At 52.2% G+C, this 13103-nt stretch overlaps 1 protein-coding gene across 9 annotated transcripts in view; it reads right to left on the reverse strand.

The window, feature by feature from the left end:
- Positions 1-13103, reverse strand: part of CHD6 (chromodomain helicase DNA binding protein 6) — an 89499-nt gene that overhangs the window by 38615 nt on the left and 37781 nt on the right. For all 9 annotated transcript variants that reach the window (XM_063404773.1, XM_063404775.1, XM_063404772.1 and 6 more), the window contains exons 2-4: positions 4351-4844; positions 738-876; positions 67-216 (exon numbers count right to left, since the gene is read on the reverse strand). In XM_063404773.1, coding sequence (XP_063260843.1) covers positions 67-216; positions 738-876; positions 4351-4811 — 750 coding nt within the window. In that variant the 5' untranslated portion in view covers positions 4812-4844. The remainder of the gene's footprint in view (positions 1-66; positions 217-737; positions 877-4350; positions 4845-13103) is intronic.

Genomic DNA, 13103 nt, shown 5'->3' on the forward strand with positions numbered 1-13103 from the left:
GACATTTTGAGATAACCCTACATGAGGAAGATCCCCCACACCCCCTAGTCCCACACCCAGCACTACCTCTGCCTGCCATGCCAGAGTAGAGGCAGAGAGTGCGGAGGTTCGTCCAGCTCCCAGCACGGCAATTGTCTCTCCATCATCATCCACAACCTTGAAATCCAGGTCCTCATTGTACTTCCTCCTCTTCACCTGCCGTCCTGAGCGTCGTTTCTGTGTACAGGAGGAAAAAAGGCAGTGCCAGAGGCACAGCAGACCAAGTACCTCCTCCTTGCTCGAATGGCAGAGAGAAAGGCCCAGGGCTGCCAGAATTCCTTCCAGGCTCTCCCCTGCCCCAGTGGGATGGGGGTGGTTAGGAAGAACATGCATTCCTCAAGGTGCTGAGATCTCCATCATGACCCACAGAGCCTCATCAGTCCCCAAGATGTGAGGCAGAGGAGCCCTGTAGAGGAGCAGGGCATGCAGCCCCCCAGGCTGTGGGGCCAACATGTCTCCCTGTGCTGTGCCAGGAAAGGGAGTTGCCCAGAGAGGGACACTCAAGGTTGAAACACACAGGGCCCAGGGCAGCAGTGTGCACCCAACCCTCGGCTAACAGCTGACTTCAGGCTGATAGAAGTTGACTATACTGCTGAATGTACTCTCTGATTCCTGTGCCCAGAGGCCCTTGTTGATGTTCCACCAAGAGGCAGCCAGGATTTCACCCACCAGCAGCCAGATGAGGGCTTTGGACATACCTGGCTGTCAGCTGACTCCACAGACTCCTCTGGACTCTGTACAGATGGGCTCAGGAGATCCTGATCCAAATCCAAACTGTTCACTGGTATCTCATTTTTCCTCTTCCCTTTCTTCTTCTTCTCCACAGGGGTGTCTTTGCTGCTTAGGCAGACTGACAGTTAGATCATGTCCTGGGGATCCCAGGAGAAAGGCAGCAGGCACCCACACAGAGCAGCTCAAGGTTCCTGGGACCCCCCCAGCACTGGGGATCCCCAGTCACTGATGCTCACTAAGCACACCAAGTGTTTCTCAATCCAGTTCCAGAACACTGGGATGAAAGGGTCCATCTGCCCCGCCTGGTGTGAAGGCTGGGTGCTCTCACCAGGCAGGGGAACAACCCCACAGGGGCTGTAGGAGCTGGGGTTCAGCTCACAGGGTCTAGCACAGGCACAAAGAGATCTCTCCACTGCCAAACTCAGTATGCCAGGGCAGCAAGGTGCCTGCTCTGACCACAACAATCCCAAACACATCCTGTGCTGACCAAAGTTAGAAATAAAGTTCAGCAGCTCCAGAGGCAACCCATGTCCTGGCACCCTGGAAAGAAGCCTTCAATCCCAGCCAAGGAGCACTGGCCACACTGCTGGCCTCCTCCTGCATATGCCACAGAGCCCTGCCAGACCTCAGTACAAACAAGCACAAGCTGCTCCAGTTCATGGTTTGTGTTCCTGAGTCACAGCACTGAGCCCCTTCCGCAGGCAGCTGAGCACACTGGTGTGAGCCTCCTGCTGGAGGGAGTTAAGCGCTGTGACTGCCACAGACACAGGCGGATGCAGCTCCAAGTCCCACAGGCCAATGGCCCATGACAACAGTCACTGCCAGCTCCAAGGGCCCCTGGGAAGCTCTGCCCCACCGGGCAACTGTCCTCCGGAGGGGACTTCAGCTCTGCTCCCATGAATCCCACTACCTTCCAGAAAAATGTGGGAAGACAAGCCCAGTCCTACAGCCTGTTCTCAATGTTAGGGCCACCTGCACCCCTGCCTGCACAAGGAAAAGGGACCAGAAAGCACCACAGGTAAAAAACAACTGCTCCCAGCATGCCAGTCCATCCTTACCCTCTGCAAGGAACACTGTTAAGGGAACGGCTCCAAAGAGCTGGTGCTTGTCCCAGGGCTGGGCAATGCCTCCTTCCTCACTTCCAGCCCCACCATTCGTTCCCTCCACATCCCAGATCTGCACAGTGGCAGAGGAACCATTAGTTTCAAAGTGATGCAAAGGTTCTAGCTCCATTTAATGAGAAAAATCTCAGCTTGCCTGTGACTAGCAAAAAATAAAAGTCTGTTGCTCAGGCCAAAAATGCCCTGGCCATGCATATATGCCTAAATCAGAGACCCTGAAAATGCTCTGTGAGCAGTGCTTCCACTGAGCAATAACTCCCAAGATATTGATTTGTAAGTCATAATTAACAACTGTTTCATTCATGAGTCAGTCATTGACTATGATTAGAAATAATTTAGAAGAAATTATGCCACTATTATCTGCCACTTAGAGGACTCCCAGCAATCATTCCACCTGCACAGAGTACAAACTAACTAAAGCCTGCTGCTCACCTCTCTCCTTCCTGTGCTGCCAGGGCCCCCAGGCACCTCCCCAGCTCTACGTGGCCACGGAGTACAGGGGGATGCACAGCCCTGCTCCCTGCAAAGCTTCCACCCTGACACCCACCCCTCACAGGGGGGTTTGCAGGGGGGGTTTGCTGGTTGCTGACCCAGAGCCCAAAGCAAGCCTGAGAAAAGGCTCAAAGAGGTGCTACAGAGGCAGGGAAGTTGTAAGGAGGACCCATGGGCTGGACTTTCCAAGCAGCAGAGCTGGAACTAGGTCCTCCTGGAAGGTGCAGATGAGTGGGAGGAAGCACCACAGCCTCAGACTATAGCCTCAGGGATAGAGCATCAGGAATGCACAGAGCTTTGTGGAACTCCCAGACTCGCACACACAGTTTCTTCTGGTTGCATGACATGTTACAGGGTTATATTACATTGTTTGGTTTGCATAAAGTGGCCTCTTCACCAGGGCTCTGCTGGTACCCATCACAGCAAGGTGGTTGCCTTTCAGCTCCCCGTGGTATGCCCAGAACCTACTCTGCCCAGGTAGGAGAGCCAGGGTTTCCAAATCTGCAGCTGGAGTTACCCTGACATGAGCCCCATCTCTGGCAGGGTGATCCATCCACCAGCTACTCACAACAGGTTTCATAGTCATGGGCTGCCCTGTATGTAATACTCAGCACCCTGCAAAGGCACTGCTGGCAGCCAAACGACCTACAAGAGCCATTAATGCCTCCAGAAACATAAGGCTCCATGGCCTACTCTTCTTACTGGGTTCCCCTGCTTTGGTCTGGTCCCACTGCAGGGGCAGATCTCTGTGAACTGCCTATATGGCAGGTCCTTACTGGTGGAGCAAAAGGGTCATTAGGAAAATCTGATAGCTGCACCCCTCATCCCAGGACCCTTCCTGGGGCCCAATGCTGCATTCACATGGGCTTCATCCTTCTTTTCTTTGTCTGCAGGCCCTCTCCTTCCCTCTCCACCTCTATCCCTCTGCTGCAGCCCTCCTTGGGGCCTGGAGGAGCCCTTCCCTCACCCTCCCAGCACTGTCTGCTTGATCCACCCATTCCCATCTGCTCTGGCTCACCAACCCATAACAAACATCTACAGAGCCCCAGGTTCAAGGAAGAACACAAGTGATAGCACTGCATGGCTCAGGGATCCACTGGGGACATGGCACCCACGTCTCGTCCTGCTGAGCAACTCCTCTTGTCCACAATGAGCCCTTACCAATGGCACTAAAGGCTACCCCAGTGGCAGCTCCACAGCCACGGCCTCCCCAGGACCCGGCCGTCAGTGAGCTCTGAAGGAAGAGGGCTGTGGAAGACCTATGACATTGGTGCTCTTGATACCTGCTCTGCTCCCTGCACACATTCTCCATTAAAAAGAAATCAGAGCTTCTGGCCAGGCAGCCAGTTAATTAAAAGGCTGAGGAATTACCAGAGGTGGCGGCACTGGTCTGGGCAGTACAAGGGAGTCCTCAGGCCTCCCCCCACTGCTGGCTTTGACTGCCAGCACAGCTCACAGCTGTTAGGAGGGACAAGTCTTCCAGGAGGGGGAGAGGGTATGGGATGCGCTTCACCATCCTCCCAAACCCGAGCCAAGGCCCTGGGAGTGCACAGACCCTCATTTGTGCACAGTCTAAGGCCATGTTTTTCTCACTCACATATCCTCTGCCCAGGCCCCAAATTAAGTATGACAGACACTCTGCCACACAGCACCTCACTATCCTGGTGGGATACCTCCCTAAAGTCCCTTTTACCCCAGGAAACTTGGCACAAAGGCCAGACCACGGGAGGCCAAGACTCCAGTCGTCTTATGGATCTGGAGTCTTGCAGGGCCTCATTCCCAAAAGAGCACCTGCCTGTCCCATCTCTGCATGGCCAGAGAGCTCATCCTGGCATCCCAAGCAGCACATCCAGCCTTCAGACCAAGTGTCCTGCACACCCAGTGCTGCTCTCTCCCAGATCCAGCTCCTGCAAGCCCATAGCCATGTCCACAGCAGGCACAGGGACAGGGCCACACCATCACCTACCTGATCTTCCTGGGTCTTGACCTGGGGCCTGGCTCAGAGCCACTCTTCTTGTCTTTAGTCTCCTTTGGGGCTTTGGGTTCACGAGGTTTCCGGGGCTTCTTAGCCACCTCCCTCTGCTTGGGCTCCTTCGGCTTCTTAGACTCCTTCACCTTTTTAGGCTCTTTTGGTTCTTTAGGCTCTCTCCTCCTCTTTGGTTTCACCTCCACAGCTGCTTTATCTCCCCCTTCCTGCTCTCCCAGATCCTTTTTCTTCCGTTTCTTCTTCACCCCCGTGCCCCCACTGTCTTGCATCCCGTTCTGGGTGCTTGTCCGCTTCTGGGGAGCCCCGTTGGGCTCTTCCTTCGGGCACTGGCACTGGCCACCTGTGTTTGTGGCTGTCACTGTCACCTGGTGGAGCACCTCATCCTGCTCTTCACTGCTGGCAAAGGTGTCCTGTGTCTTGCACTCCCAGACTGACGACATTGGGGAGAAGCTCAGTGCTTTTAAGCTTGGCGGCTGCAGAGAGAACACAAGGCAACAGGTGAAGCAGATGCCACAGTTGTAAATAGCAGGTGCCCCGGGGAAATCACAGCCCCACGAGGCTCCAATCACCCAGGGCAGCATAGCAGCATTCCCAAGCATTCAGGGACTACAGCTAACAGCCACCAGGAGCAGACACAGCTCAACATGAGGAACCCCCCTTCTCTGCCCAACAGAGGCTGACAGACAGAGGCCTTTTGGCTCCCCCCTAGCCCATGCTGGCCCCAAGCAGAGGTGGCTGGACCCAGTGTGTGTCCCAAACACTGTTCTGCCTTCGATCATCACTCCAGACTCCCCTTGGCTAAGACAAGAGCAACCTGTGCATCCAGACCACTACTTCCTGCCTGTTGCCCAGAACCAGAGATTGCCCCAGTAGGGCAAGGAGAGGGAATTAGGGATGCCTTGCAGCCTATAGAAACAAAATCTGGGCTCCCAGGTCAATCTGGGACAGAGCTTGAGGCAGAAGAAAAAGGTTCACTGCTCACAGGAGCTGCTGGGGTGCCAGGGCTCCCTACAGTCCAGGAGAGAAGACCTGCTCTTCCTGCTTCAGCACTTTGTTTGAACTTTCCAGCACTGAACACTGAAAGGAATTGAGCTGCCTCCTAGGTGTGTTTGGCCTCAGCAGGCCTGACCAGACAGCAGCACTCAAGGGCCTCGCTCTCCTCAAGACACTCCTAGGAGAGCCTGTGGTGAGGGCCCAGGCTCAATGTGCAGCAACCTCCACTCCAGCAGAGCAGCCCAGGCTGGTAGGGGACAGCCCAAGAAAGAGAGCTGTGGGTGACAATTCTCAATGGGAACCAGAAACATCCCTTGCAGCAGCTACGAGAGCAAGAGTGAGCAATGGATGCACAAAGGAGAAGGCCGAAGTGCAGCTGTGTGCTGCAAGGATGGGGAGAGGAATGTGTCAGCTGCTCTGAAATGGAACCTGACATGGGTTTCAGGGCAGTTCCCATCCCCAGCGCCTTACTTCCTCCTAATGCACGGCTCAGCCATGACCAGAGGGAAGCAGAGGCCACTGCTGGGCTTGCTCATCATGAAGGAGCTGATAGGGCAGCATCAGACCAAGCCCAGCAGCACAACGGGCTAGAAAACTGGTCCTGCAACTGGGGGCTGGTGGCTGTGCCATGAAACAAGACACAGGCCCCTCCTACCAGCCTAGAGGTGTCAGCTCCTCATAGGGAAACTATGGGGCAGCTGGTGTATGGCCCAGGAAGTGCCAGGCAGCATCTCCTGTGCCAGTGGGGACAGGGGCAGTGTTTGTGCCGCCACTTCACACACATGGCTGCTCTAGGCCAGGGGTGCTGCTTCCTTCACAAGCCCATTCTCTGGTGTTGAGGTGGAGGTGCCAGTGCCTGTGGCAGCAATGTCCTGGCTCTGTGGAACCTCGGCACCATCCAATTCCTCCAGACACCTCAGAGCTGTGGGAGAGAATGCAAATCTTTACATCTTACAGGCTGAGGGCTGGAGCCCATCCAGAGTTGTCTAGGCACAGGGTGCTCTTTAACACTCAGACTTCTGATTTGGATTGGATGGAAGCATTAAATGAAACCGACTACAAGTGGAAAGGCTCCTGATGCCCCTGCAGCCTCCCATGAGTGGAGCTGCAGGCTTGGCTGGCATTGGTCAAGCAGGCTGCACCAATGTCCCGGCCCAAGTGCAGCTACATCCAGCCCTGGCCCCTGCTGCCATCTGCACCAGCAGCCTGGGATGGGGGGGAGCAGCCATCCTGCACATGGGCCAGCCATCACAGGGCACCAAAGGAATTAAAGGGAACCTATTCAGGACCAGGAGAAAATCAGCACTGCTGATATTGCTTCTGAGACCTCTGGCCATGGATCAGGATTAGTCCCAGCCTGTGCACTCCTCAGATCTCGCAAGATGGGGATCAGCTGTAACCATTTAGAATCGTAGAATCATAGAATGGCCTGGGTTGGAAGGGACCTTACAGATTATCTACTTCCAACACCCCGCTGTGTACAGGGACAATTTTCACCAGACCAAGTTGCTCAGAACCCCTTCCAGTGCTTCATCACCCTCACAGTAAAGAATTTCCTCCTAATATCTAATATTAGATATATATCTATATATCTGTATTTCCTCCTGATATCTAATCTAAACCCACTCTCTTTCAGTTTTAATTGACTCCTCCTTGTCCTATCACCATATGCTCTTGTAAAAAATCCCTCTCCATCTTTCTTGTAAGTCTCCTTTAGGTAGTACCTCTGATAAGGGCAGTAGAACACAACAGCATTTTACTCACTTGATAAGGATAGTAGAACAGAACATTTACTCTTGTCAAGGACAGTAGAACACAACAGCACAACCTTATATAAATAGATAAAGGATGTAACTTAGGCAAACAGAAGTCTTGCCAAATGCAAGCAGGATGCCAGCTCAGCCCTGCAAGGCCAACAAAGCAGAAGCTACACAAAAAAATAATACTGCATTTACTCAAAGCGGGGGTTGAGGAACAGCCACCTAAAATGGACATCTGAAGTTGAAGATGGACCCCAAAGAACCATGTAAGGATTTCTGATAAGATATGGAACTATGTAAAATAAAGCCAAGGAAGTGGGGATAACTAATAAGTATGTAATCAATGTATCTGATAAAATCCCTGTTCATCCAACACATCCCACTGGAAAAGAGGAAGTGACCAGTGACCTCCGAGTGACCAGCACACTGCAATAAAGAATGCCTGCTTCTAATACTCAAAACTGTGTTATAAAGTTTCTATCCAGACAATTTCGCTACCACTCTTTTAAGTAAGCCCCCTTTAGGAACTAGAAGGCTGCAATTATGTCACCCCTAAGTCTTCTCTTTCCTAGGCTGAACAAACCCAATTCTCTCAGCCTTTCCTCCTAAGAGAGATGTTCCATCCTTTTGATCAACTTGGTGGCCTCCTCTAGACTGGCTCCGCCAGGTCCATGTCTGTCTGGCGCTGAGGACTCCAGAGCTGGATGCAGCACTGCAGGTGGGACCTCACCTGAGGGGAGCAGAGGGGCAGAATCCCCTCCCTCGACCTGCTGCCCACTCTTCTTTTGATGCAGCCCAGGACATGGTTGGTTTCTGGGTGCACACACTGCAGGCCGTGTGCAGCCTCTCACCCACCAGCACCCCCAAACCCTTCTTGTCAAGGCTGCTATTGATTTGTTCCTGCCCCAGTCCGAATTGATATAGGGATTGATACCCGACCCACACTTTCTTAAAGATCTGCCAGCTCTGTTCCACTCCCTTGTCCCAGAGGGCAGTCTCCCAGGGAATCTCACTGACTATCTCCCTGAAGAGATGGAATTCTGTTTCCCTAACACTCAGTGTCAGTACCTTGGCCTGGCATCCCTGTGGGCATCAGGTGTCACAGCTTACCATGTCCCAAGAGCGGTGCTGGTCCCAGTCAGCAGCGACTGCCTCCATCTGGAGCAACCAGAAGCCTCTGGTGCAGGCCCCGCCATGAACAGGCCACCAAATGCCAGCCTGTGGGACCCAGGCGCACAGCCAGGGCTCGCACAGGCAACACATGGACAGAGATGCAGGGAGACCAGCCTGCTTCCCACCAAGTGCTGCCAGCCCAGAAACCATACTCCCTAAGCTGCTTGGTCTAGCTTGAGAGGAAAATGCTTCATGTTATACTCCTGAAGCCCACAGCAAGCTCTGACCATGCATGTAGGACTGTGCTGCCAAATACAGTCTGCAGTGAGAGCCTGGCACGCTGCCATGAGCCAGGGAATGGGTTTTTTCTTCTACCCCTTGATGAGGTTCAGTTTATCCTGGCTTCTCATCAACAGGAAAAGCCTAAGAAAGCAGTGCCAGCTTGTGCTCCTGCATGGCTCCAAAGCACACTCGCTGCTTCGCCTGCGGCAGCCCGGCTGGCTCCTCATAGCAGGCAGGAGCTCACTGTCCCCGTGCAGCTGTTGCTGAAACATTGGCTGCTGCCCCTGTGCTGCAAGGGAAATCGCCTCTGCTTCCAAAGGGTGAGAGCCTGAAGGGCCAGTGTCACACTGATGGGGACACAGCATTCACTACAAGGAACTCTGCTGCAGCTGCAGCCTTGGCCTGAGTGGCCTGAGATACAGGTGCCCATGAGCCAACAGACTGCTCACTGCTGTGACTGGGCTACTGGCCACTGTGTCTGCAGCCATGGCCAGCACTGACATACTACTACACTCAGACCCCCCTTCACAGGGGAGGAATACATGTAGCTGCAGGAGCCTATACCTAGCAAATCATAGCTCTGGCACATGCTGCAGCAGGGTAAGGCAGGCGGCTCTGGGCTGCTCTGGAACAGCCAGGAGCAGCTCTAGGCAATGCTGACCCTGAGCGGGCAGGAGTGGGGCAGGGCAGGCAGTATCTCCGTACCCCACCTGCCCAGGCTGGTCTAGCAACAGGCTGCACCCACATCACGATGAACCCACCTGTAACCCTGGGTGCTAAAGCCCCTGGGGACATTCAGTACTACAAACTCATAAGGTATTGGGGAAAACCACTAATTTTGGTTAAATGCTGTTGCCGTCCTAAGTGGCTTCTATCTCTTAAAGTGTGAGGGGGTCTCCTTATCACACACTCTGTACAATTCAGTTTTGCCATCCTCCCCCTGCAGAGCTCTTTTGGCCCAGCTAAGGCATAGGCGACAAGTCACCCTCTCCTCACAGGTGGGCCAGCTCTCAGGCCACCTGCCTTATCCTGCTCAGCATTTCTTCCAACCCCACTGGCTATGGGCTGGCAGTAAGAAGCACATAGTATCAGAGGTACCACAGAGTAGTAGTGGAAGGGATTCTGCTCTGTTCTTTCTCCCTTTACAAACCACAGAATGCACCCTGGGACAATGTGTAGCCAGATGCCAAACTCTGCCAGTGCTTTACCGTCTTCTCCACGAGCAGGGACAGCCCCCACATTCTCCCATACTTTACCAGGCACATCTTGAGACTTTCCTCAACTTTTCAGCCTCCATTTCAGCATCTCAGATGACTGCAGAAATCAGTCAGCACCTTTCTTCCCCTGATTTCAGAGACTTGTGCTGTGAAAGCAGCAACATCTTCCCTGTATTTGGCTTCCTTGCCTTTAACCATTCACTGCTTCACAGAAAGACCTTTCATCAGGACAATGCTTCATGTGTTTACAACCATTCGTTGAGAAACTTCCTCAGCTGCTGGTTGGGAGCCCATGAGCCTTGCACCAGCCCAGGCCAACTTCAGTCCTGTGACCCCGTTATCTTTAAAATCCCCAGGACATTGCAAGGACTAACTCTGCTTTGCAAAAATCATGTTGACTATTCACCAGTGTAGTATTTTCTAGAAACAAAATGTTTATTATAGTTCCTAACTATTTACTCAATACCTAAGTGAATCTATTGACCTTAAGTTTCACATTTACTCCCCTCTCCCCCTTCCATGGCCCTAATGAGTGATGGCCCCAACACTACTTATTAGCAATTCCCAAATCTCACAGTGTTCCTTTACAATTCCAGAGTAAAGACCCTCAAAACAGATGGCTTATGTTACTTTGCTCAAAAATGTCTTTACCACATCCTTCAAGGGCAACCTTCTGATGCCTCTGGCATTAAGAGATGGCTCTGGGTAGAGTGCCTATTTCACTGCCAACCCTCCTCAGTTTCCATGAGCCTTCTTTTGACCTCACCATATTTACCCTGTGATTCCTCTTAAAGGCTTTTTAAATCCTGAGAGAGCTGGAAAAAGATTTGTTATTAGACTCTATGTCTTTAGTGGTTCCTAATGTGATGCCCTGCCTTGCTACAGGGTTACTTTTAAATTCACTTCATGTATGTCCTTTTTCTTACTATTGCTTTTTTTAAACTAAATAGAAATATAATTTTCCATTCTACTGCCCAATCTACACATCTTTTTACATGTCCATCTAAGCAAGCAAATTTGTTGCTTCTGGGTATTTTAGAGTGGGGAAGAAGTAAAGATAATGTCTTCCAGATTTTGGTAGATGACACCCATCTCTAAACCTCTGGGAAGCCAATCCAAGCAGCCTCCGCTTCCCCAGAACACTTTTTATCCCTAGAACTATGCCTTTGCACTGTCTCTGAACTGACTTTTTTTGATGATGATTGTAATGATTTCACATTTCCAGAATACACTATAAAATCTGGTTTTTTTATTCACAGAGGAATCTTCTATAAATTACATTTCATACAGTCCTCCACCATCAGCTGGAGCATGAAGTCTTGTTCCATGTGTCTAACTACTGTAAAATAGAAGGTCAGGAGAAAAAAATGTTTAAAACCTCCCCAGAGAGCTGTGGAGGCTAACAGAGGGCACTTATAATTGCACAACCCCATTCTAGGGCAAAGCCAAGGTCAGGGTGGGCCTTAATGGTGTGGTGTGTTTCCTTAACTTAAAATTGTTTTGTTTCATTTATTGTCTCAATTGAATGCTGAGTTTTTATTCAGGATTTGGGGGAAAACACCACCGGGAGGTGGGAGGCAAAGCAGCTCATGCCCCTGTTACTCGATGGGCTCCCTCCCCTCTCCCAAACACTGAGCCTGTGGGATACACTTGGCTGCTCCAGCCCACAAGGCTCACACAGAACCCCCAGCCCTCTGCAAGCCCTCGAGCAAAGCGGGGTTCACAGGGATGTGAAGGGACATTTTACAAACTCTCCTTGGTTCATGCATGGGAGCTGAGGAGCAGTGAAATTCAGCAGTGCTTTTCCCACACCTGCACAGGACAAGCCCAGTGGGACTGCCTGTGGTGAGCCAGGGACAAAACCTGCAGCCTCACCTGCCTGTGCCAGGTACCTGCAAAGGGAACAACAGCAGACAAGAGGAAACTGCAAAGAGAAGGTGAGGAGGGGAAGAAGCAACATCTGCTGCCCCATAAAGGTAGCACTGATTTACACAGCTTTCACTTTCAGCATTTTTTGCACTTTCAGCAGCAGCAGCAGTAATAATAATAATAATAATAGTAATAGCAATATAAATAACTGTGAGAGGCAGGCGCAGAGAAGCTCCTCTGGACCCACATGGTAGAAGTCACATGCCAGCACTGCCAGGAGATGTGATGGGGATGAAGTAGATGTTGCATTTGCACTGCTGGGTGTTGGAGCCTGATCCATATCCAAACCCTGCACTATCCCGTGAGTTTGAGTGTGTGAAGGAGAAAAGACCAAAAGCTTCACGCCCACCCCATAATCCATCCTGCAGGCTTTCCTCTCAAAGAGCAGTGTTCTCAGCAGGGCAAACCTCTGCCACAGCCTTAGGGTCTGAATGGCAGCTCTGTCCAGTAAGGAGGCCACAGAGGAGCCTTCCAATGGTCACAACACCAAGAGCATATCCACCTCCCCTGGCAACCAGGCTCAGATGACATCTACACAACACAGCCTCGCAAAGTAGTATCATAGCAGCCAGCAGTAGTGGCCATGCCACTTGCCACCTTGCACCCAAATGCAAGGACCGTTCAAGCCCCGTTTGCTGCAGGCTTGGCCAAGCTTTCCTGCAGCGCAGGAGGAGAGCTCTGCAGAAGCCTGCATTTGGGTCTAGGGCACACATCAAATGCCACAGAGATCTGTTCTATATGTGTCCACAGGGACCCTGATTATAGGGGCCATCAAAGGTTCCCATGCTCTTTCGGCAGAGACTGATGCCTGGGGGCTGCCCAGCAGTCCCACTGCCCATTTTCCCCCTCAGCACTAACTGAAGCCACCAGCCAGTCTGCCACTCCAACAGCAGTCCTGGATGGGCACCATGACACAGTTCTGCCTCCCTGAGATGGTCAGGCTGGTCATCACCAGCCCAGTCTATCCACACAGCTGGTTGCAGAGCCCAACAGGAGCAGAACAGACAGTTTCTTTCATACAGAGGGTTCTGGCAGGTTGGTGAGCCAAACACTCCAGCAGCCCCATCCCCACCAGCGGTGTGCACAGTATGGGCTATTGTGCTCTGGTTACCCAGTGTCTGCACCCTTTGTTTCCAGCTCTTAATCCAATGCAGCAAGAAGCTAAAAATATACAAGTGCCACCTTCCATCATGTCTCTGAGCAAGTCTCTCTGCAGTCACCATGGGGTGTACTCGATGGAGGTGAGGCCTGGCTCTGTTCCCAAGATGCTTCACCACAATGCATCTCTCAGTAACTACAGCTAGGAAGCTCTGTCCAGTGACTGGGCTAGCCCTGGCAGTGTACACATGTGTTCCCACCACCCTAATAGAGGGAATGGGTGGGGCAGAGGACAATACTGCCACCCTGGGCTGTCCAGGCTGTCCTCTCCACTCAGTTC

This window comes from Prinia subflava, chromosome 8, assembly GCF_021018805.1.
Source record: "Prinia subflava isolate CZ2003 ecotype Zambia chromosome 8, Cam_Psub_1.2, whole genome shotgun sequence".
Lineage (NCBI taxonomy): Eukaryota > Metazoa > Chordata > Aves > Passeriformes > Cisticolidae > Prinia > Prinia subflava.